This window comes from Oryza glaberrima, chromosome 10 (assembly GCF_000147395.1).
Source record: "Oryza glaberrima chromosome 10, OglaRS2, whole genome shotgun sequence".
Classification (NCBI taxonomy): domain Eukaryota; kingdom Viridiplantae; phylum Streptophyta; class Magnoliopsida; order Poales; family Poaceae; genus Oryza; species Oryza glaberrima.
In genome coordinates, this window is record NC_068335.1 from 18,829,277 (window position 1) to 18,856,247 (window position 26,971).

Below are 26,971 nucleotides of genomic sequence, written 5' to 3' on the forward strand. Positions count from 1 at the left end.
TTTATGTCTATCATACTAACAGGATCATTGTGCTCTTTTGTGCTATGGACGTGATCTATTCAGTTTAACCCTTTCCGCGATTTGGTTTTGGCAATTTTTTTCAGAGCTATGTACATTCCTATGAATCTATGATGCTTTCACAGAAAATCTATGGTTGTTTTTTGGAAAAACCCTCGTGTTTTTTATGTTTACAACGCTAGCCCTAGAAGTAGAACTTTATCTTCTTTGTGTTGTATTTCTATAAAAGACGAGTAGTTTTTTTTTTTTTTTGCATAAATACCAACACGCGTCATTTACTCTGAGAAGGCGAAACGTGGTGCACATGCAGCAGGAGACCAGGAGGACCGGTGGGGAAACCGGACAAAAAAAAGGAACGGTTCCATTGCTTACCCAATGGAGGAGTTTCTGCACCTGCATAGTACATTGCACACCTACCGAGGAGCCGAAAAAAAATTCAAAAAACGGAGCCCTACCAGGCTTTACTATCTTATTATTACTCTAGTACCATCTTCTTTTGACACTGCAAATGCTAATGAAATTTCAGAAATCATGTAGGTTTCAGAAAATCCCAGAAGAAAATTCATAAAACACAGGGGCAAGACTGTAATGTAGTAGATGGGTTTAACTAATATGCTCTATTTTTTCTAGATTTCTGTAACGTAATGGGTCTAACTAATCTGATCTCTTTTTCTAGATTTGTCTACTAATTGCTGATACAACAGCATGTACTGATACACATACTGTAAGATGGTCAACATGAATCAATAGACCGTTCACTGACAGTTCTTCTGAGCACATCAACGTAGGGCAAAATCCTCTCTACATCAGGCCCATAATACAGCGAGAATATCGCATCTGCCCGGGCGAATGCAGCAGCCGCGCTTGCGCCATCTCCCATGGAAAGCTCGATGGAGACGAGCTTGATCAACTCGTGCGCGATGATGATGTGCCTGGGGTGGTAAAGCTTCTCAAGAATCTGCATCATCACAGGAGAGGGTAACTCAGAAGTCAGAACAATGAATAACAGATGTTTCTATAGTCCCTAGAAGGGCGAGTGAGTGACTCCGAGTGATGATTTGAGGAAAAGGAGAAGATTATTACCTTGATGGATGCTTCACAGTGTTTTCTTGCTTGTTCTTGATCTCCTACCTTAGCAAAGGCCTCAGCAATTGTGTCGTGTGACTACAGATTTCAATATGGTAGTAAAAATGAAAGAACTCAGATCATTCTTTTTTACATCAAGTGCAAGAAAACTCATAATTAAACTAGTACAAGCACCAAACCTGAGCAAGAGTCTTGCTATATGGGTGCCTTAACTTCTCAATGCGTTCTAAGGATTGTAGTGCTTCTGCAATGAGGACTTCAGGGACATTGTCTAGAGATGGAAGCTCCTTCAATCTGTCAGCATAATTGTCAATTTGTATGTGTAAAGAGCACAGACAATGGAATCAAATCCAGCAATTCATGTGCAATTTCACAGGAATATAGGATATACCTGTTTATCTTTGATGTTGCTCTATCTGACATAGCAACAGCAGAAGACAAGTCAAGTTGGGATCTGCAACTCATACAGAATCCAGGATCTATGTTGAACATGGTATCACTCTTGAAAAATAGTTTTCCAACCTTCACTATATCCTCATCAAACTTAGATACATCCTGATGCAAAAAGAACTGTTATACCACCAAATTACTAACAAGAAACTTTTGAGAAAAGAATATGTGAGGAGAATAATCTTACAGGTAATGATAATGTACAGACATGAGATTCTCCTATGGAAACATGCACAAAATTCTCTTTGTGTCTATGATGAATTAATTCTGATACAGCACCAAGGCAATTACTTTGCGGACAGCAAAATGAATTCATGACAAGGTCTGATAGACTTAGTACTGAACAACTTGAACACCCACAACTGAAGTAGTAATTCTCCTGAAGTGACTTTTGTCTCTCTGGAAGATCCATCTCACCAACCTGAAAACGAGAAACATAGACAATGCAGAAAATATATGTGCTACACGTGATGTCAGTATGTCACAGAGGGAGGGAGGAAAGATACCTGTGGGCCGTATGACAGCTCGATTGGGCTACCTGCTTTTATATATTCTGTAGACCTTAGAATGAGAGTGCGCGAATGAAAATATGCATGTATGTTGGGCCGGCACGAGTGGTTGAAAAAGCTACCAGACATGTAAATAGCTTGAGCAACCCTGACCTAACGATGCAAAACTAAACACAGGTTATAGATGGTCAAGATAATAAATGAGCTGCGGTGCGATAACTCAACTAAAGCAAAGTAAGAGTAATACAATACTGTGCCTGATATTGCTATTTATTGCTATTTAAGATTAGCTACATGTTGTCATGTGTTTGCTGAATTTACTACAAAGAATTTTTCAATTTCCAAATTGCTATTTACCTGAACATGATTCAGAAACATACTATCCTAAATAATGTACTCCTATAGAAACACCATGGTTGGCAACAAATATCAAACAGCTTTTATAGGGTGATGTTACTAGAGAAGATAAGAAGAGGAGACAAACCTGTTCCACACTACACATAACATCACCACTAAATCCAGAAAACCCCTTTGTCAGCGCCTTGCCTCCATCCATGGATTTCATATGAACAATTGCAATTGAGTTGACTTTAATTTGACATATCAAAAGAACCAACTGCAGATATAGTTACAAGAATTAGCTTCTTCTTTAGTAATTATAAATAAATATGAAAATAGTGTTCCATCAGTTCTCTACAATCTACATCCTAGGGGGCAGAAGTATATGGCAGAATTCTGAAAGTTTAAGAAATACTCCCTCCATTCCAAATTGATCTACATATAGTATTTTTGAGGTTATTCCTAAATGATCTACATATTTGTGTTCATTCATTAAGCCTATTCGTTATTTGTGCATTGGAGTAAATGGACATTGATGCATGCATCCATGCACACAAGTATAACCCACATGCAATATCTTGATTTGCTATTGGCTAAGAAATAGTGGGGATAGTGCATGCATCAAGTTTGATGCTAGAGTAAATATAGTATGAGAGAGTTATTAGCTTTTCTTGGTCTTAGTATACCTATGAAATATGTAGATCAATTTGGAATGGAGGGAGTACTGAGCTAATATAAACAATAATGTCAAATCTGATATCCAGAACAATCCAAAAATCTTACTAAAGCAGCCATCAAGCTCAAGCCACAGTTGTAATGAAACAAGCAATTGAAAATGTAAACATACAAAGGGAACTCTTGAGGACAAATGCCACATATACCTGTGATAAAGAATCCTCTGCCCACGAGACACCTGATTTATAATAGCTCTGGAGGCATAAGAACAGGACAGTTGCATATATATGTGACTCAAATTTGCTAGCAGAAGAATCTTGATCATAGTGGTGAACGAGATCCTGCAACAGTTTAGTTCATTAGTTCCTGATGTAACAGTACTTATGCTATAATATTTGAGTGCTTGCAGACATGAATTCTCTTATACCAGATTTGGACCAGAGATGGTAGATCTCTTTCCGACCAGCAATTGTTTCTCTATGTACTGTGCCATTATCCGCCCAGCTAAAACTATATCAGCTGGCAAAACAGCTGCCCAACGTGCACCTCCACATTCATGCCTATGTTCAGCAATTTGTTTAGAGTCTGGAGTCTTGCTCTTTGTAGAAGTTACACACAATTTTGCAATATCCACCACATTATTGTTAGATTCTGGATGAGTATTTTGATTACAAGACATTTGTCCTATAGCCTTCTCCTGGCACCTGTTTGAACAGTAAATGGGTATTGTACATGAAGGGCAGACTACGACATCTGCTGGAGCTTCACTAAAGCAATAGTGGCAGTGAGTATCCCGGCAAGATTTCATGATAATCTGCATACAACTGTACAAGTAAGAGGCATATAGAACTTCAGTTCAAGATTACAATAGTTGACTGATTATTTAACACTGCTCATAGAGATAAGCTACTGCCCTGGCATAATAAAACAGTAAAAATATACTATAACTTATCAAATTTCATATTTGACTAGGACAAAGATCTAATGAAACTCAGTATAGCTTTAGGTGGCACGTAAAAAACTCATTTGGCATAAACAATTGAGGAGATGATTCTTGATCATACCACAGCAAGAGGATCCTCAGCATGAATCAGTGAGGCTGGAGAAATATCATTTGGAGACGACATTCCTCTACCTTTGTTGGGTGTAGAGGTACATTCTAGAATAACCTTAGGCTGTTGCTCTGCCATTTAGCCATATCGTTCACTTAGTATACATACGTACCTAACGTTTTTGAATACTAAATTGGTTGTCTACCATCATTACCGACCTGTATGTGGCATATCTGCATTGATGCAATTGCTGCTTGATGTCCCAACTTCATTCACATTTTGATGCTTTTGTAAAATCAACTTCAACTCTTGTTCTATGTTACTCTTTCCAGAAGAGGTTACTTCCATGCTCAAAGCAACCTCCAAATCATGTATGGAAGATGAATAGTTCCTAAAAGATGCATTTACCATCCCCCTTCTGTACCATGCCTGAAACCCATAAACAGAAACAGGTGAAATAATCAGAGTAACTTAGTTTCCATTCTTTAGAGTGAAATCCTGCAAATAGAGACAGAACAAACAACCCAAGCATATAAGATGCATTCAACAAAGTTCCCAAACCGTATTGCTACCTTAGCATAATTAGGTGAAACAGAAATGGCCCTGTCGCAATCTCGCAGACACTCTTCCAAAAGGCCCAATTTCTGTAAACTTCAGAAACATGATCAGAACGCATGCACTATCCAGTAATGAGGTCAGATGGCAGGAAAAAAAATCCTTAGATACATAAAAGGGAATAAGCTGAATATAACCTATTCACAATGCACTGTTTACCATGAAACACCACCAAGAACTAGAACATTACATCAATATGTCCAGAATGCAAACAGGTAAATGAAAGACTCACATGCATGGTAGAGGCACGGTTGACATATAATGTGGCTATCAAGCTTGCATCCGTTCCATCAGGACTAATCGGGAAGTACCGTAACGCCTGTAACAACAGAGAAAAACAATTAGCTATCATCAAGACTGATAGATTGAATATCAATAAAATGGGCATTGTCCCGTGCCGATTTGTTCCAAAAAAAAAAAAAGACAGATAGATTGCAGTCCACACACACAAATGCTAGTACTGAAAAGGAGTGAGGATCATTTTCTTTTGCAATATCAACGCATCACTCTTTAAAAAACAGAACAGGTGAACAACAACAAACTTCGAACAGTAAAGTTACTTCTGACTTCTGAACTTGCACTCATTTTTACCAATCGAATCAGAACCCATCACTTCATCACCTACACAATCGAAGCAATCAAGAGGAAGAAGAAGAAAAATAAACGAGTAACACAACAAATCAACCTGCGAGTAGAATCCAAGCGCTTGCTCGAACTCTCTCTTGGAGAAGCACGCATTCCCCTTCCCCTTCAGCTCGGCCGCCCTCCCCTTGTCCTTGCGGCACAGCGCGAGCTCCGGGTCGGTCAGCTCACCAATCACCTGCCCTCACACCAACACACCACGCGAACGATACCATCAAATCTAGCCGCACCCCCCCATGCCTGGGGGAAGAGGAGGAGCAGCGGAGCACCGAGCGACGGGAGGTGGTTACCTGGCGGAAGAGAGGGAGAGCTTCGAGGAAGGCGAGCAAGCGGGAGGTGGTGGAGGGGAGGTTGGCCGCCGTGCCCTCGCCGACGGCTCGCCGGAGCTCCGCCGGCACCGCCGACTTGAGCCGCTCCATGGGCGAGGGAGAGTGTGTGGGCTGTGGGCAGCAGCACGCGGCGCTCGGGCTTTGAGCCCAACTGGATGTGTTGGGCCTACGTGGGCTGAGATGTGGGCACAGTATAGTTGGGCCTTTTGGGCAGAGGCTATTCGTCCCACTACGACGGCCCAATGAGGTGTGCAGCGTAGTTTGGACTTTTCATTTGGGCCCCTGAATTGACAAGTATTCTCCATTTGGGCCACTGTTGCATTTTCCTACTTTGCTACCTTGCTTGGATGATGGATATAAATATACAGAAAACCTACACCACGGGCTTCCGTTGCAACGGGACAACTACTACCACTAAATATCTAGCATCCTTATCCTCTTCTTTGTCTCTTCCCCTTCCTTCTCCCTTCTCTCTCTCTCTAACTACCAGCACGAAGATGACGATGGTGGCTAGCTGTGTGGGGTGGCGTGTTGGGCGTGGAGGACGCTCGTCGGAGCTAGTGCCCGCCGTTGTCCCCGTCGCCGTCGCCCCACCGCCGCGGGGGTCGAGGCAACGACAAGGAGCTCGGCGACGGGTGCGGTGAACAAGAAGGAGAGTGGGAGCGGGACGTGGAGGCCGCTGCTGGCGCCGGGGAAGGCGTTGCCGGGCGGGAGCTTCTCCTGTCGGCTCAAGACCTCGGCCGCTGAGGAGGACGACGACGGCGCGGCCCCGGCAAGGGTCGCCCTCAAGCTCGCCTCCCTTACCGCGCTGCTCTGGCTCCCCGCCCTCGTTGGTCTTCTCATCGGCTGCCCCACCTTGACGACCATCGGATTCGCCGCTGCCTCCTCCTCCACACTCCGCCTCACCGACCACCAGATTCGCCACTGCCTCCTCCTCCTGCTCCACCACGTGGCTGCCTTCTCCTCTCTCTCTCTCTCTCTCTCTCCTCCTCCTCCTCCTCCAAGCTACCAGGTACCATATATCACGGGTACCAGGTACAAGGTATCACGGGTACCAGGTACCAGGTATTAGGTATCACGGTACCAGATACCAGGTACCAGCCGGTACCAGATTTTAGGTACCAAAGGTATCAGTTGGTACCTGGTACTTACCAAAGGTACCAAGTACCAGGTACCAACTGATACCCAAGGTACCAGGTATCAAGATGGAGTGTACGTGGAAGCGGGGAGGAGTCACTTAAACTATCCCGTTACAACGGGATCCCGTTTTGTAGCCGCTCTCATAAATATATTATAATTATAACCAGTCTCTTATAGTTGGATTACCCACCATGGATTAGTCTCTTGTAGTTGGATTATTCCCCCACTATGGATTAGGGTGATTAAACCGGACCTCTTGTTGTGCAGGCAGTAAAAGGTGGTTGTGTGCTTGTTGTGACACAACATTTACCCCCAAATTTAGCTCTCATTTGAGCTCGTCAGCTAATTAAATGTGTGAAGATCAAGTTGCTGCAGTTGATGATTTTGAATTATGGATCATTCAATCATGGGAAAGAGATAAAGAATGGTACACTGGTAATGATCGGACTTTGAGCCAATTTATATATGAGGATCATTTAAACATGGGAAAGAGCCAAAGAATGGTAAGCTGGTACTAATCGGATTTTGTGAGTCAATTTATATATGAAAATTTCTGCAGTGGACAAAACACTTGGTACTGCTGTCATAGGAGTTCTAGAGGCCTTCAAGAGCATGGTTTCTGGTCAGCACGGTAGATTTCATAGAGTTGTGGTGGCGAACATTCTGAAAAACCTATGTGCCTATGCCAAACCAGACAGTGACTGCCAATACTCCATGCAGAAATTTTCTGTAGACAACATCTCGATGGTAAGAACACAGTTTTGTACCTAATAATTTAGCTAAACAGATTAAGATTTGATAGTTGTGTTGTTTGATGCATACAAGGGACTAATGTTTATGCTGGTTAATTTGTAGGCACTTAGAACTATGTATCAGACAGACAATCTTATAGGGGAGGACATGGAGGCCTTTCTTGGCCTTGTTTTGCAGTTCAGCAAACTTCTCTGTGAGACCGATTTCATCGAGGCTGTCAACGGAAATGGAATCGGCTTAAGGAATTTTGTACAGAAGCTGAAATTAATCCTGAAGCAAGCAAATTCACATAGAACTGAAGCAAGCGTACACCCTGGAATCAGAAGATCCGCAATTGAGCAGGTCATATGGATGGCGCAACTGAAGCCTGAACCTCACTGCATCGACCATTTCATCGACTGCGAAATGCGGGACGATCTGGTGATGGCGCAGCAGACAGCCAGAAGGGCATGGCAAGAGAATTTCAAGCTTTCATCTGGAGGCGTCTCTGTCCTGGAGTACGAAGAGTCCCTTCGCTCTGTTGCCTCGAGGGCACTGAAGCTGATCCTCGGTGTAGGGATGAAAACGGTCGGAAACGATCGGAAAAACCCTCTACCATTTCCATTTTCATTTTATTTTCTCGAAAATAGAATCGGAATGGTATACTCGGAAACGGTAACGATATCGGTAATGTCGGTATATCGGAAACAGAACCGTCGGAACGGGAATCTACCGATGTCGGCCGGAAGTCGAAAATTCATGTCGGAAACAGCGAACCGTGGTATCATCCCACATTTAACTATATATGAAGATGACCTTATAATTTCACCTTTGCATGATCACGCTGCCACACCCCACACAACACCGTTATATGATGATTAATAAGTTGACAATAAGGTCGACAAACAATATAAACAAAGTTCAACGATACTTCAACATCAATGTGGCTAAAGCATACAATGTGGCTTACATGATAGGATTACAGCATAACTAATATTGTCCGACTTTTTTTAGGATATAGATTTGAGTCTTCGAGAACACGGCTTCCTTCTTCGGAATTTTGTCGGAAATTTGACGGAAATTACCGATAAAAAACGGTTACCGACAAAACGGTCGGAAAAAAGCCCATATCATTTCCGCTACCATTTCCGGAAGAGATTACCGTTTTCATTTCCGATACCGACAATTTCCGATACCGACTGAAACGGTCAGTGCAAACCGAAAACGGTAGCCGGAATTCTCGGATATTTCCGTACCGTTTTCACCCCTACCTCGGTGAGCACAATGCGCCGGTAATCCGCCCGAGCTTTCTGCCATGTACCGGTAGCGACCACTCGTGAGTTCAGGGGAAATTTCAATGCAAGCCTTGTTCTGTTTTTCTTTGAAGAATGTGTTGAAGTTTAACACGACCGGGGCACTCTGGTTATATTTGTGTTTGGAGTAAACATTGTAAGCCATATGTGCTAAGGTTGTTCAATTTACATCGTATCGTCGTGTTTCACTTGAAAAAAAAAAGAGAGAGCGAGAGGAAAAAATAGATCTAACTTCTGATTGCTCATATATGAAAACTCAGCAAGTGCACTTCTAGGTCGCTATCACGAACCAACATAATCACACTAAATCTCTCACACAAGTGCCACCGATATGTTGCAAATCCACTCAAGAATACAAGTGCTCAGGAATACAATCAAGAGAGTAGAATCAGGAATTGGGAAGAGCAATATAGGGAAGGCAGAAGCATGAGATTAGAATTAGAAAAATAGAATCAGGGGAGGTAGAGTTGGAGGAGGAAGAGAGCCATGGCCAAGCCACAAGTTGAATATCTGTTCATCAATACCCCCAAGAACTGCAGTGTGGCTTGGTTTTATACTCCTCCTTGCTGTTTGGTTGGGCCTAGAGCCAGCCCAGCCCATGTACATGACAGTCGCTTCCTGAATACCTGCATAGTGTTCATCAATCTGGGCAGATCGGTGAGCCCAACATCTCACGGTGAACCAAGCCTGAATCTATTTGGTTCTCGTTGCATTGCATCAAACAACTGCTCGCAGGATCGCCGGCCACAGGATCGAGAAAGCTTGGGGAATGAGAGCAACCGGGAGGTGGTTGAAAGGAAGTAGCGGAGCCATCATAAGCGAAACGGTATATTTGCGAACGAAATGTAATTTAAAAATAAAACTTTTATATCCGTGTTCTTAGCAATCTAAAAGTAAAAGCTAAAAAATAAACTTCGATGAAAAGACCTCAAAATCAGCTTCAAATTTAAGGTTAAAAATTTAAATTTTACTCCCTCCGTTTCACAATATAAGTCATTATAGGATTTCCCACATTCATATTGATGTTAATGAATCAGATATATATTTAAATTTTACTCCCTCGGTTTCATATATATGGTTAGATTCATTAACATTAATATGAATGTGGGAAATGTTAGAATGACTTAAATTGTGAAAGGGAAGTCGAGGCAGTCTCTCGCCGTGCCCTGGTCGAGCTTGAGGAAGATGGGGCTGGGTGGCTTTACGTGCGGCAGGAAAATCGGCCCAGTGGTGTTAGATTTCTTGGGCTGGATGTTTCTGGTTTTTTAATGCCTGTTTGATTCGTTGCCGAAATCGACCTCGCCAAATTTCGTTAAATGCAAAAATTAGTTAACATGGTGAAAATGTTGTTTAGTTTGAGACCATACTGAAATTTGATATGGATTGGCGAGTGGAAGGTTCAGGAATAACCAAATTTTGATACGAATTTATAAGGTTATGAGTTATGACATTAAGAGTTTGTTTGGTTTGCTGTTATACCAAAAGTAATTGTAACACCGTAAACCAGATACCTAAATTCAAGGAACCCTCACATTTGGCTCTTTGCTTTTGGGTTGCTACGAATGGCAGGCAACTATATGGTACTTCCTCCGTTTCAGGTTATAATACTTTTTAGCATTGTGCACATTCATATATATATATATATATATATATATATTTAGATTCATTAACATATATATAAATATGGACAATGCTAAAAAGTATTATAACCTGAAACGGAGGTAGTAATATTTGTTTGGGTGGTCGTTACCAACAATTAATTAATATCGATCATGTATTTTTCATTTGGGCCCTTGTTTGGTAGTAGCGATCATGAATGTTTCATATGGCCTCTAGATTTCAACCAGTATTTTTCATTTGGGCTACCAGTTGAATCGCTATCAGTGGTAACGATGAAGTGTTTTTCATGTGGACCCTGGTTTGGATCTAGCATAGGTCGTTACCTTGTTGTTTTTTTTTTACTCCCTGTAAATTTTGGGGGCTTGGATGGATGTATTACATGTGCAAGAAGCCAAGAACTGTGGGGGTTTTGGTGGCCTAACCGATCGTCTCACACGGGCACCGTGTTGTTACCGGTCGATACCAAAATATGGGACCGATGTGGGATGTCAGGTCGCACAGATGACGGACACACTCATGTAGGTGAAGAGAGGTTGTGGAGAAGCATCAAGACTCGGGCATTGTTCGGTTGGAAGAGGAAACTTGGTACTGTTCTGGGAGGATATCTGGATAAATGGGTCATCGATTCGTTAGTTGGCGCCTTCCATCTATGATGCGGTTCCTGCGAGATTTCGCAATCACAGGACAGTTGCAGAAGCACTTCTCAACAAAAGATGGATTCAAGACATAACTGGTGCCCTGGGAATGCAGGCTATTCTCGAGTATCTTAGCCTCTGGCCAGTGATGAAGTCTATACAGCTCTCGGACCAGGAGGATTCGCTGCACTGGAGATGGGAGACGTCAGGTGAATACTCCTCTCGGTCAGCCAATCAAGCACAATTCCTGGGTCGCATTCGCTTCCAGTCCAGCCCAATCTAGAAATCTTTAGCTTCACCAAAATGTCGGTACTTCATCTGGCTTGTTGCCCTTAACAGATGCTAGACAGCAGATAGACTTCGAAAGCGAGGACTTCCACATCCTGCCAAGTGTGTCCTTTGTGATCAATGTGAGGAGAGCATTGATCACCTGCTGATCGCATGTCCAGAATCTTGCCAGCTTTGGTGGATGGCCCTCAATGCGATTGGACATGCAGGATGCTTGCCACTTTCAGATTCGTCTTTCCATCTTTGGCTATGTGACAGCAGGATGAAGCAATGCAAGGAACAGCGACGGGGATTTGACACCATTGTGGCTCTGGTTGCTTGGACCATCTAGAAAGAGCGAAACAATAGAGTCTTCAATCAGCAGCAAAGATCCTACATGTGGCCAGTGCAATGGCGGCAGAAGCTGAACTTTAGCGACTTGCAAGATTGGCAGTGCCGGAGCTGCGTTTGTCGGACGGAGACATTTGGTCGCACCATCAGTTGCGAGATTAGCTCCTAGTCTTTTATTTTCATGTACCTTGTCCCCTTCATTGTTTTCTTAATTTCCATGTAAATAACTTTTATTCCTTCCAAAGATGCATTCCTTGCGTATTCCCAAAAGACTCGGGCATTGTGCGAACGCTGGAGGAAATTTTTGGATAGCTAATGGAAGTGTTGTCAAATTTTTAAAAGTAGTGGAGGTGGGTAATGTTATGGCACTAAAGTTTATTTGGTTTGTTTCCCGTACCAAAACACTTTAAATTAAATTTAAGGATCACGCATCTCGTTTGGGGTGTTGTCAATGGTAGCCAACTATATATTTAGTTGTCTAGAGTCGCTACCAATAATATTCATGATGTACTAGTCATTTAGGGCCTTTGTTTGGGTCGTTGTTAATGGTAGCAATCACGAACATTTCATCTTGCCTCAGATTTGGACTGGTATTTTTATTTTGGCCCACTAGTTAAATCACTATCATTGGAAGTGTCGTAGCAATTTCATGTGGATCCCCCTGGTTTCAATCTAGCATGGGCAACGACCCAGTATTTTTACATTTTAAAACTATTGGTTTTGGGTGGACTTCTAAGCGGTCATGTCACATGGTACAAAGTTAAAACCTATTCCGAAATGGAAAAAGTACGAATTACCCCCCTCCCCCCCGAACTATTGCGGTCGTCCGAATTACCCCCCTCCCGAATCATAAAACCGGACATTTTTCACCCCCCAACTATGCAAACCGGACGAATTACCCCCCTCTGACCCAATCCGCGGTGGTTTTAGTCCATGTGGCGTACGCGTAGCAGTCCAGTCAGTACTCTATTTATTAAAAAATTGTGGGACCCACCTGTCATCTCCTCATCCTCTCTTCCTCTCTCTTCTCTCTCTCACTCTTCCTCTCTCTCTCTCAAACTGGTCGGCGGAGGCGTGCGGGGGAGACGCGGCGGCGGCGTGCGGGCGGTGGCGGAGCGCCGGGGACGGATTCCTCTGACCACTGGTGTTGTCGTTGCCGAAGTTTAGGATCTCGCTGGTCTCGGGCATGAAGAAAGGCGGTGCCGCGGCACCGCCGTTGGACGCGAAATCAGAGAAGTTGAGCTCCCGGCGGAAGGGGCCCTACTGAGCCTGGCTGCTCTGCTGCTGCCACTGAGGCGGCGCGGCCGGCTGCGAGGGCGTCGGGGCGTGCACCGACGGACCGGCTGGGATTCTCCGTGAGCGTGCTGGGGCGCGTCGATGAGCCAGAGCACGGAGGGATCGGCGGCGGCGTCGGGGTGGGGGGGGGGGCCAGGAGGAAGCAGCTGCGCTGAGGTTGAAGAGGGCGCGGATCCTGGGGATGCTATCCCCGGTCTGGAAGATGACGTCGGTGGAGCCGAGCTCGAGGACACCGGTGGCGAGGGGGAGGCAGACCATGGTGCGGAGGCCGAAGGTGTAGGCCTGCCTGGCGGGGTCGCAGGGGGCGGAAAAGCCGGTGGCGATCCAGGTGGGTTGGGCTGCGAAGTGGGCCTGTCCGGCACCGCCCGCCGCCGCCGCGTCCTCCCCCCACGCCGTCGCCGGCCGGTTTAAGAGAGAGAGGAAGAGTGAGAGAGAGAAAGAGAGGATGAGGAGATGACAGGTGGGTCCCACAATTTTTTTAATAATTAGAGTGCTGACTAGACTACCACGCAAACACCATGTGGACCAAAATCACCACAGATTGGGTCGAGGGGGGTAATTTGTCCGGTTTGCATAGTTGGGGTGAAGAATACCCGGTTTTGTGGTTGGGGGGTAATTCAGACGACCGCGATAGTTCAGGGGGGTAATTCGTACTTTTTCCTTCCAAAATATAGGACTAATATGAGATATGCTTAAACTGGAGAAGATCGGTTATGGAGAAGCATCTTGTGGCATTATGCGGACCATGGATGAAAAATATGGATGACGAAGGGAAGCATTATCAATTTTTCTCGTAGTAAAGATGGGTAAGAAAAAAACAAATGCTTTGAATTCACCAACAAGAACTAGCAAGTACCAAGAGCAGAGAAAAAGAGAAATATGCATCAGATCAGCCAACGGTGTAGCATCCACCCGTCGCCTCCACCTTCTCCTGCATCACATCAGCTGAGCACTGCATCCATCTGTCGGCACCATCGCCTTCATCAGATTTGCCTCCTTGCAAGCCTCTACCTCAGCCACCACATCCCAGCTGCCGCATCGGGTGCAAAAAATAGCCGGCAGAGGAGAGTGACGGGTGGAGCAGGAGGGAGTGGGAGAGGGGTGGAGCAAGAAGAGAGGTGCTAGGAGAGGTGGAGTAGGCAGGGGAGGAGTTAGAGCGAAATGGAGAGGGGTGCCACATGCTTGCTTTACTCTGTTTTAGACCAAATTTAAGCTGATGTAGGTGCTTAAGTTTGCACTGAGGGGGTGCACATATGGTGAAAAAAGATGAACTATAGCTAAAAAATTTTCTTGACCGGAGCACTCCCTTTGGACATGTAGCTCCGCCCCTAGGAGCAGGAGGGAGTGGGAGAGGGGTGGAGCAAGAAGAGAGGTGCTAGGAGAGGTGGAGCAGGGATGGAGATGGAGATCGGTGGAGCGCTGCTACCCTGCGTCGATAACGAGAGAGGGAGGAGGCAGAGGGTGAACGAGATAGAGAGATGCGAGAAGGATGAGAGACTGGGAGGAGATAAGATTCAACCATGTGAACGTGAGGAAACAGAGATGACTTGGTCCTTCTAGTTCACCCAAATATAGCTGATATTCAATGCTTCTAGTGTTTTGAGCACAAGTCGTTTTTTTTTACAACCGCTCCGTCCCAATCAGTTTATCCTAGGACGGAAGAAGTACTAGTAAATTTTCTGTCGCTATTAACAATGGTACCAATCACGATTTGTTTTATTTATGTTGGCTCTTACATCTAGAAATTTAGACCGCCACTGGTTGAATTTGAATCGCGTATAGCGATCAAATGTTTTTTTCGTTGTATTGACAGTTTGGCTGGCAGCGACACCTGTATCGTTTTTCCATTTTAGTCCCTACATTAGATTAGATCGCTATATTGGTTGCGATCCAAAAAAATTTTCATTCTAGTCCTTGGTAATGAACTAATGGTGGCAGTGTGGCACTCGCTCCGCTGCTCTATTCCCCCCTCGCGTCCGGCGCCGACGGCGATGGCCACCTCGCCGCCGCGACCACTTCATCGTCTCCCTTCAGATGGCGGCGCAAGATCTCGTACTGGTGAGCACCGGCAGGGGGGCAGTAGCCTCAAGACCCCCCCCTCCCTCCCCCCCACCGCGCAACGAGAGGCGCGCGCCACAGGTGTTCTCATTGCTCTCTCTCTCTCTCTCCTTCCTAATATGAGTATCTCTCTGCCCTGGAGCCTCTAGCCCTCTACTCGTTTTTTGTGGGGGAATGACATAGAAGGGTTATTGGCACATTGTTCCTCAGAAGAAGGGGGAAAAAAGAAAGAAAGAAGGTTTTTGACATAGTTTCTAGACTCGTTTTTAGCACGCAAACTAATTCCTGTCTGTGAAATTTTCAGTAACCAGGTTGCTGCAGTTGATAATTTTGAAAGAGTTGATCATTTAAACAGTGCAACGAGCGGTACACTGGTAGTAGTCTGACTTTGTGAGCTCAATTGTCCAATTGATATATTAGAAATTCTACAGTAGGATAAAACAATAAAATCAGGTAGTAGTGAAAAAAAAGAGTGATATTCTAATATGCTTCTCTGTCAGTTGATTTTTTACAACGAATATTGAAATCAGGGATTCAATTATTTTTACCAGTGAGATGCTTTCTTGACTTCCATAAGATCATCATATATCAGTTAATCATAAGGGATGGCTTTTACACCATCTTAGTATTTATTTGGGTGTTGAAATTAATTCCTATGGTGCATCTGTTTGAATTGTGCAAGCACACCTGGAATATGAAGCATTATTGGACCACGAAACCATAGAATTACTTCGTACTATAAACGATGTATTGGCTTGTCTGTTTATTTCTAACATGAATCAAACCAGATAAGGGGTCCTATCATTCCCATTGGCAATAAGTTCGCTGACTATTGGCAAGCTAAGTAACACTATGACAGCAATATACTAAATCATGACATTAAAACAGAGTATTTTATTGTTCCAACAGACAAGCATGTTGGCTTGTCAATGGTTTTAAATCATGACATTAAAACAGAGTATTTTATTGTTCCAACAGACAAGCATGTTGGCTTGTCAATGGTTTTGTTCTTGATTTTTTTTTCTTTTAAAAAAGGATCACAACTCAGCAATTTTTTTACCAAGAAAAACTTGAGTAGACTTTTCCTATTTCTAAACCAGTATCACGTAGCTCCTGGTAGGAATCACTCGTCAGAATAGATAAATAGGAGACAAGGATTTAACGTGGAAAACCATTACAGGGGAAAAACCACAGACACACAAAATGATCACTGTGTTGAGAATGTTTACATTGGAACTCTTTTGCCCCCTTTGTTTGGTGTTTCTTGCCCTAGGCCTGCAGGGCCATATTTGTGTGTTACATGTAGAAATAGACTACGAGTATGACCCCATAAAAACCAAAATTAATTCAGTTCATTTTTTAACAACCTAACTGCTTTGCTGCAATAATTTTGGAAGCAAAAAAGTGGAGTATTATCTGATATTCTGATATGCAGGATTTTTATTTATCCTTGTGGATTCCAAATGCTGCTACAGAGATGTTGGTGGTGCATTACTCCGGTCTTAATGACTTAATCTCTTGCTGACTCTGATAAGACAACAACTTTGCAGTTTTCAAGTTTCAACTTGTAACCAATGCTGTGTTGCTAGAGAATGATTCTCTGTAACAAACGTAAATAAGATGTTGATGCGAAATACAATGTAGAAACCTCTCGCTCTAGCCTCTAGGATTGGAATTCTTTGGTGGACGTTAGATGCCAATTTAATTAGCCCTTCAATGATCTCCAGTAGATTTTGTTCTAATAAAGTTCAATGTTCAGCTTCATTTTAAACATCAAAATAAGGTATCTAATCCTCCTTTTCTATTTGATGAGATTCGGGTGGGGAGTTCCTACCTTTCAAATTTATACCAAGGTTGACAGTTATGTAAAGACTCCTTGGCACATTGATGTGATTGAGCATTATTCGTTCATAATTTCCAAATAGTTGGTATACTTTGCCTAAACACTAACATTCATTTCCATATGAGAGTATGACTTGATTATGTTTGAGTGCTATCCAACAACTTTCAGTTGACCTTGACATGTTCTTCTACTTGACTACTTATACTGCTATGTTTTCCAACTACTATGGTTCCTGCATCCTGACCTTCACTTTTCTTGTGTTTGTGAGAGCCAAACTTGTAAGCAGCCAGTGCTCCTTCAACAGGGAGGTTGCATTATCATCTTTTATGTGTATATTAAGTGTGTATTCCTTATTTTAAACTTTGTTACGTGTTTCCCATAAACATAAAATATATTCTTTTGTAACAATGAGGATTTGACACTCTTTAAAATAGCATCATTAAGATAAGAACAATTGTTTTTCTTCTTAAAGTTTGTAGCTACTGGACCATTGACTGCATCACAATTGATTGGTCACCGTTTCTGATAACGAAATGGTTTGGCACCTAGCTCACAAGTCACAACTTGCTCCACTTGCTAGAAATTGTGATGCTTTCAGCTTTGTCCTAGTTTTTGACGACTGCTGCTTTTGCAGGAATCTACGGATCATTCAGTTTTGACCAGAACCCATATTGCAATGGGTGTTCTACACACCCCTCTCTGAGATTCTCACGGGAGGTGATTGATTCCAAATCCTCTGTAGTAGCAGATAAAACACCAAACTTTAGGGTGGAGAATGCTCCTTTTGCTTATCAGGAACCATGGCGCTGCTTGAAGATCGGTCAGCCATTCCTATATCCTTAGGTGCATACCTCAAGCTGCAGTGAGGGAACATATGACATTGTAGTCTTGTCCGGATAGAGATCAATATACCTTAGCTTGCAACTGTTCTCAATGAGTAGTCAACGGATGGCGGGAGAGGGAAGGGGGAGGTGACGTACGAGCACACGAGGGAGGCGGTGAGATCGCTGGATCAGGAGAAAGGATTGGTGCGAAAGCACAATTTTACCCTCCCACCAACAGAACACAATCGGTACCTCCTTTCGCGGGGACGCGGTACCACCAGGTATCGAGCAATTCCAGCCGTTAGATTGCGCCAGATCGAGTGCCAGGATATGGTACAGCCTCCCCTCAAGGATTGTAAAAAGTCTCCTAGTATTATTTATCAGATGTTTAGTATATGGGTTATCACTCTGTTAATTGCAGTTTGACCTTGACAAGTTCCAAGTCTCCTACTGATATTTTCTTTTTTTCTAACATTTTCACAGTTCTCCTATTTAACAGACCCCTTTGCATTTGAAGCCATCCATTATTACTGATTGAGCATTACACCTTAGTATTGCCATACCTTGCCTTTACCTATACCTCAAGGCACTCAATCCTTTCAATGGCTGATGCTGTTCTCCCAGCTTTTCTGCAAGTGCTTTTTCAGAATGCCATGGAGCTGTTGAAGAAGAAACTGGAGTTTGCTTGTGATATTGATAATGAGGGGCAAAAACTCATGTCCAATATGGAAATGATTCAAGCTGTTCTTAGAGGAGGCGAGAAGATGAAGTTTAATGATGAGCAGAGACTCTGGTTTTCTGATCTGAAAGATGCTGGCTATGATGCCATGGATGTATTGGATGAATACCTCTATGAAGTTCAGCGACGTAAGGTGATCCATCTTCCCCATCTGCGTAACCATACATTAAGTTCTGCTTTGAATCCTTCACGTCTTAAATTTATGAGTAATATGGAAAGGAACATTAAGTGTATAGCTGGTAAAATTGATGATTTGAAAAATAAGCGCTTAACCTTCCAAGTAGAGGTCCATGATCAAACAGATCAACAACATGAAGGAAGTATGTGTAACGGGAGTACCTCTCTTCCTCCAATTTCACCCTGTGGTAGAGAGAATGATCAGGAGAGGATTGTAAATATGCTTCTCCAACGTGATTTGAAGCCCAACATTGCAGTATTGCCTATACTGGGTGAGGCTTATATTGGGAAGACAACTGTTGCTCAGCTAATCATCAATGACAAGCGTGTATCAAGGCACTTTGATGTCAGAATATGGGCTCATGTATCACCTGATTTCAATATAAAAAGGATATCTGCATCTATCCTAGAGTCTATATATGACAAATCTCATTATGACAACCTGGACACCCTCCAAAAACACATACAAAAGCGGCTACGAGGGAAAAGGTTCCTGCTTGTCCTAGATGACTATTGGACAGAGAACTGGCATGACTGGGAGGAGCTCAAGCGTCCATTGCTCAAGGCTTCTGCTGGAAGCAAGGTTATAGTGACAACACGGAGTGGGGCAGTCGCAAAATTGCTTGGTATGGATCTAACGTATCAATTGAAACCTCTATCAAGTGAGGACTGCTGGTCATTGTTCCGCCGATGCGCCCTTGGTGTGGAAGTCAAAGAATATAATTCTGGAGATTTCCTCGATAGGTACCCTCTTCAATCTTAATCTCTCCGTTCCAAAATATAAGAACTTTTAGCTTTTTCTTAGAGAGATTAAGGTTGGATGAAAAAGATTATGATGCCCCTCATTAAGTGAGGGATATTTTTTGGAGTGGGGGAGGGTGGTTAGGGATAAGATTGGGTGAAAGTTAACTGAGGAGTAATTGGTGTGGAAAGTAGTACTCTAAAAGTCCTTATATTTTGGGACAAACTTTGAACCCCAAAAGTCCTTATATTTTGAGGCACAAGGACTGAGGGAGTAACTAGTACTAGCATAAGTAAATTTTGGGCATAAATGCTAAAACCTCGGCACCTGATGCCCCATCTCTGGTTTTTTTAGATGATTGTCGTAACAGAGGTTTTTTTAATATAAAAGTTCATACAGTAACACTCCGTATTAATAAATACTATAATCATCAGATGTCCTGACATCTGATCTCTTCTTTCACCCGCAGAAAGATGCATCAAGTTTCTTATAGGGTTAAAGTTAAACTAATACCTACTTTTCTATTCACCTTTTACAGAGTTTATCTCTAACGCCGTATACCTTTTTCCCTCTATCTTAATGAAATGATATGGAGATCTCCTGCATGTTCTAAAAAAAACTAATACCCACCTTTCTATCCATCAGTTTTTCCTTCTTTTTTTTTCTATAACATGTTCTATTTTAGCCTCAAACATTTCTATGTATTTGACTATTGCAACATTGTTCTTCAACTGTTGCAAAAATGGCTGTTTTGCAGATTGAAGATGGAAGTTCTACAGAAGTGTAACGGTGTTCCTTTCATTGCGGCCAGCTTAGGCCATAGATTACACCAGAAGGATAAAAGTAAGTGGGTTGCTATTCTGCAAGAGGAAATTTGTGATGCCAATCCCAATTATTTCATTCGGGCCCGTCAACTGAGCTATGCACAGTTACACTCCCATCTCAAGCCTTGTTTTGCTTACTGCTCAATTATTCCACGGGAATTCCAGTTTGAGAAGGAGTGGCTTATCAAGCATTGGATGGCTCAGGGCTTCATTCAGTCTAAGCCTGATGCTGTAGCCACTGGGAGTTCTTACTTTAGAACTTTATTTGAACAGTCGTTTTTCCAGAGAGAACTGGTTCACCATAGTGGGGAACGACACCGTTATAGCATGTCCCGAATGATGCATGAGCTCGCTTTGCACGTCTCAACTGATGAATGCTATATCTTGGGGAGTCCTGGCGAAGTTCCAGAGAAGGTCCGGCATTTAACAGTATTACTCGACGAGTTTGCCAACCAAAACATGTTCGAGACAATTTCCCAATGTAAGCATTTACATACACTTCTAGTCACTGGTGGCAACGCAGGTTATGAACTGAGTATCCCCAAAAATTTACTCAATAGTACATTAAAAAAGCTTCGACTTCTAGAATTGGATAACATTGAGATCACCAAGCTACCTAAATCAATTGGAAATTTGATACACCTCCGCTGTCTCATGCTCCAAGGATCCAAGATAAGAAAGCTGCCTGAATCAATATGCAGCCTGTACAATCTTCAAACTCTGTGCCTAAGGAACTGCTATGATCTTGAAAAGTTGCCACGCAGAATAAAGTATCTTCACAAGCTAAGGCATATCGATCTGCATCTGGATGATCCTTCCCCTGATATCCATGGATTGAAGGATATGCCTGTGGATATAGGATTGTTGACTGATCTTCAGACACTGTCAAGGTTTGTCACAAGCAAGAGGAACATTCTTGACAACCACAGCAGTATTAAGGAGCTAGATAAATTGGACAATCTCTGCGGGGAACTACTCATTTCAAATCTGCATGTTGTTAAGGATGCGCAAGAAGCTGCGCAGGCACATTTGGCTTCCAAACAATTTCTCCAAAAGATGGAGCTCTCATGGAAAGGCAACAACAAACAAGCTGAACAAATTTTGGAGCAACTGAAACCACCCTCCGGAATAAAAGAGCTTACCATTTCAGGTTATACCGGCATATCGTGTCCTATCTGGCTTGGTTCTGAAAGCTACACGAATCTAGTCACTTTGTCACTCTATCATTTCAAGAGCTGCACCGTTGTTCCTTCCCTTTGGCTATTACCTCTTTTGGAAAATCTCCACATCAAGGGATGGGATGCATTGGTTAAATTTTGTGGTAGCAGTTCTGCCAATTTCCAAGCTCTGAAGAAGCTACATTTCGAGAGGATGGACAGTATAAAGCAATGGGATGGGGATGAGAGAAGTGCATTCCCTGCCCTTACTGAGCTGGTTGTCGACAATTGCCCCATGCTGGAGCAACCGTCTCACAAGCTTCGATCACTGACAAAGATAACAGTGGAAGGATCACCAAAATTTCCTGGTCTTCAGAACTTCCCATCGCTGACGAGTGCGAATATAATCGCGAGCGGTGAGTTTATTTGGGGATCATGGCGCTCCCTTTCTTGTCTTACGTCCATCACCCTTCGCAAACTGCCGATGGAGCACATCCCACCTGGGTTAGGACGGCTCCGTTTTCTGCGACACCTTGAGATCATTCGTTGTGAGCAACTGGTGTCCATGCCTGAGGATTGGCCACCTTGCAATCTGACTCGCTTCTCCGTGAAGCATTGCCCTCAGCTTCTTCAGCTACCCAACGGTCTCCAACGCCTGCGAGAATTGGAAGACATGGAGGTTGTAGGATGTGCAAAGCTTACCTGCCTCCCGGAGATGAGAAAACTTACTTCACTAGAAAGACTGGAGATTTCAGAATGTGGCTTGATTCAGTCCCTGCCAAGTAAAGGTTTGCCCAAGAAACTGCAGTTCTTGAGCGTAAACAAATGCCCATGGCTTAGTTCGCGTTGCATGGTTCTGGGAAGTACTATCTCTTCACTATGGATTGACGGTGAACTTATTAGGTACTAGTATGAATTGGATTTAGATTTAGAATAAGGGGATGACAACTCTGCAGTACAGAGTAAGTTAAGCCTCTTTTGTTTGATTCCGTAACAGTTTCAGAATGTAAGTTAAGCCTAGTGTGCCTCAAATGTGTCCTACATGATCTTGTTTGTGGAGAAATCATCTTTCTTCTGTAATGTAAAGTACTGTTTCATATGTATTAACTTGGATAAACGTGCCAGCAAAAGCACAATGCCAGAATGGGAACCAAAATGACCCAGTATGACATGGTATCTTTCTGTAAGACATCCTTAAACCTTGTGTTTTGTTGAACTTTATCATTTGCACCGAACCTTTTACAAGCATGTCTAATCACATGTGATGCTAGAGATTCGTGCCGCAATTTCAAAGTCCATCAAAGGTTTTCTGGCAAAGCAAATTACACGAACTATCTTTCCATTCTCGCTGTTTCATTATAAAATGTTTTAAGTTTCCTTTCAAAAAAAATGTTTTAAGTTTGTTTTAGTCAAACTTGTTCGAGTTTGATTAAATTTATAGAAAAACATAATAATATTTATAAAACAGAATTAGCTTCTTTATATCCACATTGAGTATATTTTCATTGTAAATTCATTGTGTTGAAAATGTTAGTACACTTTTTATAAATTTTGACTTATAACAAACGTAAAAGAACTTATAAAATGAAACTGAAGTAGTATTAGAGCTTATTTGGTAGGACGTCAACTTCTAAATTTAACTTTTTAGGAGTGGAGTTTGGAGTAGAGCTGTGGAGCAGTCAGAACCCCACTCTATCCCAGTAGCCTGTAGCCCACTCCACTTTATTTTCGATGGAGCTGAAACCGTTAGGTGATACTCCAACCCTAGGAGAGGTTTCTCGGGGAACATATCAGTCCATTTTCATCCTGCTGTGACAGATATGTACAACTAATCAACTTGCCCCTATCAACTTTTGTGAACCAATGGCCTCATGTTGTGAAGCGAAATATTTCTGAACGTTAATTGTGGGCTAGTGGTGAAACATCTTTCATTTCAGCAACTACACGGTTGATTTGTGCTTCTGAATTGCAAATGGTGACATGCTGCAGTTGAGAATTTAAAAGATGGTTCATTTAAACAGGGCGAAGAGTGGTACTGATGTGACGTATGCGATGATATACAGGGGGTGTTTGAATCCAGGGACTAAACTCTGTTATATTGGATGAATTTGGAGTATTAAACATAGACTACTTATAAAACTAATTATATAAATGAGAGCTAATTCGCATGACAAATTTTTCAAGCCTAATTAATCCATAATTAGCGCATGTTTACTGTAGCATCACATAGGCTAATCATGGATTAATTAGGCTCAATAGATTCGTCTCGTGAATTAGTTCAGGGTTATAGAATGGGTTTTATTAATAGTCTATGTTTAATATTTATAATTAGTGTCCAAACATCTGATGTGATAGGGACTAAAACTTTTTAGTCCCATCCAAACAAGGTCATAAGGGGGTGTTTAGTTTTGGCGTGTCACATCAGGTATTATATAGGGTGTCGCATGGGATATTCGGGCACTAATAAAAAAAATAATTACATAATCCGTCAATAAACCGAGAGACGAATTTATTAAGCTTAATTAATCTGTCATTAGCAAATGTTTACTGTAGAATCACATTGTCAAATCATGGAGCAATTAAGCTTAAAAGATCCATCTGTAAATTAGTCGCAATCTGTGCAATTAGTTATTTTTTAGCCTATATTTAATACTTCATGCAGGTGTTTAAACGTTCGATGTGACAGGGTGAAAAATTTTAGGGTGGGATCTAAACAGGGCCTAAATATTCTTGGATAGGATGAATGCCAGAGTAAGCGTAAAGAAACTACTTCCTCTTCTGTGCTAAAATGTAAGTACTTTTAAGATTGGCACGGATATTAAGAAAGTAGGTATGAATGATTAGAGAAAGTGTGTGATTGGTTGAGAAGAGAAAATAGATGAAAGGAAATAGTTATGATTGGTTGAGAGAATGAGGTAGATAAAGAAATAGCTTTATTTTAGGACAAAATACTGTGTTAGAAATAGGTGTTGACCCAACTGGGGAACAACACAATTATATCTTGTCTCAAATGATGCATGATCTTGCTTTACAAGTCTCGGGTGAAGATTGTAAGGGCATGTTTAGATCTATTTGGAATGGTAAAAGGTAAATGACAAAAGTTTTGGTGGCAAAAGTTTTAGCATTGCAAAAGTATTAGTCGGTGTTTAGATGCATCATAAACTTTTGCCATTCTAGCACTTTTTGGTGGAGAGAGAGAGAGTGGTCCCAAAGCACTTTTTGGCACAATTTACTACTATGGACTAGCAAATGGCAAATGGCAAATTGTCAACTTTTGCTATTAGTGTTTAGATCCAAAATAGCAAAACTTTTGCTATTTTGGAGGATCTAAACATGGCCTAGATGTTATATCATGGGGAAGGGAGTACCTTTCAATCATGAACAGAAGATCCGGCATTTAACAGTAGATCTCAACAAGCAAGCCAATCATAACATGTTTGATGTGATTCGGGAAGGCAAATATTTGCGCACACTTATAGTTGTGGGCAGCTCTGAAAATTGTGTGCCAAGAATCCTTAATGACTTTGGAGATATATTTCCAAGATTACTCACTTTAGATTTGAGTAATTCTGGTATATCTGAGCTGCCTAGATTGATAGGAAAACTGAAACATCTTCGGTGCCTCCAGTTGCAAAACACCAAGATCAGACAATTTCCTAAATCAATCTGTAATCTCTACCTTCTACAAACACCGGGCCTTAGAAACTGCTATGATCTTGAAGAGTTGCCACGCAAAATAAAAAATCTTCGCAAGCTAAGGCATATTGATTTGGTGATGACCTGTAATCCCTGCCGCAATGACTGCAGCTTGAAGTGTATACCCAAGGACATAGGACTTTTGTTTTGACTGATCTTCAAACTCTTTCAAGCTAGATTTGCCATAAGCAAGAGGAGCGCTCTTAGCATCCACACTTGCAAAAAAGGTATTGGGGAGTTGGCTAACTTGAACAATCTCAATGGTGAACTTCTTATTTCAGGTCTGGAACATGTTAATGATATGGAAGAAGCTGTGCATGCGCATTTGGCTTCAAAGAAGTTCCTCGAAAAGGTAGGGCTTTCATGGAACGGCAGCAATGAACAAGCTGAACAAATTATGGAGCACCTAAAACCACCAACCACAATCAGGTGGCTTGGTTCTCCAGACTACAAGAAGCTAATCACTTTGGACGAGGGTTTGAAATTTCGGTTCAAAATTTCTAAAATTTCTGAAATTTCAGTAATTTCGCTCCCCACCGGCATGCTCAAATCTCGTCCAAAATTTTTGGTTTTTTGCATTTTTTTTTTGTGAATTTGGCCAAATTTTATTAAATTCATTCAAATTCAGTCAAATTTTAAAATAATTTCGGCCAGAAATTTCCGAAATTACCTAAATTTCCGAAATTTCGGTCACCCCCCGGCATAAAATCCAATTTCGAAATTGAAAACCCAGCTTTGAACCTCTATGATTTCAAGAAATGCACTGTTGTCCCTTGCCTTGGACTATTACCTCTTTTGGAAAATCTCAGCATCAAGGGATGGGATGGGTTGGTCTCCATGAATTGCAGTCAATTTTGTGGTAGCAATACTGCTAGTTTCCGGTCTCTAAAGAAATTGCATTTGGAGAGGTTGGACATGTTGCATAGATGGGATGGAGACAACATATGCTCATTCCCTAGCCTTCTTGAGCTTGTTGTCAAAAAATGCCAAAAGCTGGAGCTAGTTGCTGACAAGCTTCCTTCACTGACAAAGATAACAGTGGAAGGATCACCAAATTTCTGTGGTCTTCGGAATTTCCCATCTCTGACACATGTGAATGTTACTGAAAGTGGTGAGTGGATTTGGGGATCATGGAGCGGGCTTTCTTCTCCAATATCCATCATATTGAGCAAATTGCCAACAGTGCACTTACCCTCAGGGCCGAGATGGTTCCATTCATCTTTACAACGCCTTGATATCAGTCACTGCAAGAACCTGGAGTGTATGCCTGAGGATTGGCCGCCATGTAATCTGAGCCACTTCTCTGTTAGGCACTGCCCTCAGCTTCATAAGCTGCCTAGTGGCATTCGGCACCTGCGAGCATTGGAAGATTTGGAGATTATTGATTGTGGGCAGCTTACTTGCCTCCCAGATTTGGATCGCCTTACTTCATTACTATGGATGGAGATTTCAAACTGTGGTTCAATTCAATTCCTGCCATACCTGCCTAGTTCAATGCAGTTTTTAAGTATAAATAACTGCCCGCAGCTTAGACTTTCATGCATGAAGGAGGGAAGCTTAGATCAAGCGAAGATCAAACGCATCTTTTCAGTATGGATTGATGGGGCTGAAGTGTTCAGTTCTGCCGACGAGCCTCGTTTTGTTATCCCAGCAAAGCTTCAGAAAGGCTAAAGTAAGTACATGTGTTTGTGTGCCTGCATATACACATATATAATATCCCTTTTATATATACTCTTCTATCGATTATCTTGTCACGCCTTTGGATACGATTCTTAGTTTTATACTTGGTGCCAATACAGATCAAGTATAAAATCCAAAGATAGAAAGGCCATAGATCTACAT

At 42.4% G+C, this 26,971-nt stretch overlaps 4 protein-coding genes across 6 annotated transcripts; 3 read left to right on the forward strand and 1 right to left on the reverse strand.

Annotated features, from left to right (window-relative positions):
• Positions 1-604: 604 nt before the first annotated feature.
• LOC127753521 (uncharacterized) lies at positions 605-5,838 on the reverse strand. The gene is made up of 15 exons (XM_052279008.1): positions 5,677-5,838; positions 5,430-5,564; positions 4,977-5,063; positions 4,702-4,773; positions 4,348-4,558; positions 4,142-4,260; positions 3,505-3,891; positions 3,284-3,418; positions 2,548-2,679; positions 2,061-2,216; positions 1,742-1,975; positions 1,496-1,659; positions 1,284-1,398; positions 1,102-1,182; positions 605-976 (listed from the first exon to the last, which is right to left on the reverse strand). Exons 1-15 carry the CDS (start codon positions 5,803-5,805, stop codon positions 752-754), a joined length of 2,382 nt encoding a protein of 793 aa, XP_052134968.1. The 5' UTR covers positions 5,806-5,838; the 3' UTR covers positions 605-751.
• A 149-nt stretch (positions 5,839-5,987) lies between these two features.
• On the forward strand, positions 5,988-8,469 carry LOC127785936 (uncharacterized). Its single transcript, XM_052313269.1, has 2 exons — positions 5,988-7,602; positions 7,711-8,469. The coding sequence occupies exons 1-2, from the start codon at positions 7,399-7,401 to the stop codon at positions 8,467-8,469; spliced, it is 963 nt and encodes a 320-aa protein (XP_052169229.1). The 5' UTR covers positions 5,988-7,398.
• Positions 8,470-15,001: 6,532 nt separating this feature from the next.
• Positions 15,002-22,755, forward strand: LOC127752831 (putative disease resistance protein RGA3). Of its 3 annotated transcripts, none has more exons than XM_052278263.1 (3): positions 15,002-15,208; positions 17,605-19,454; positions 20,210-22,755. In XM_052278263.1, exons 2-3 carry the CDS (start codon positions 18,397-18,399, stop codon positions 22,341-22,343), a joined length of 3,192 nt encoding a protein of 1,063 aa, XP_052134223.1. In that variant the 5' UTR covers positions 15,002-15,208; positions 17,605-18,396; the 3' UTR covers positions 22,344-22,755. The 3 variants fall into 3 exon arrangements, with proteins under 3 accessions (XP_052134223.1, XP_052134224.1, XP_052134225.1); XM_052278264.1 differs by lacking the exon at positions 15,002-15,208 and having other exon boundaries at positions 15,215-18,127; positions 18,278-19,454; XM_052278265.1 differs by lacking the exon at positions 15,002-15,208 and having other exon boundaries at positions 18,579-18,666; positions 18,818-19,454.
• A 2,453-nt stretch (positions 22,756-25,208) lies between these two features.
• Positions 25,209-26,758, forward strand: LOC127785937 (putative disease resistance protein RGA3; the record flags this gene model as incomplete). The annotated part of the gene is made up of 3 exons (XM_052313271.1): positions 25,209-25,215; positions 25,411-25,605; positions 25,782-26,758. Coding segments are annotated over exons 1-3 (1,179 nt in total), but the record flags the coding sequence as incomplete, so codon positions are not given.
• Positions 26,759-26,971: the final 213 nt, after the last annotated feature.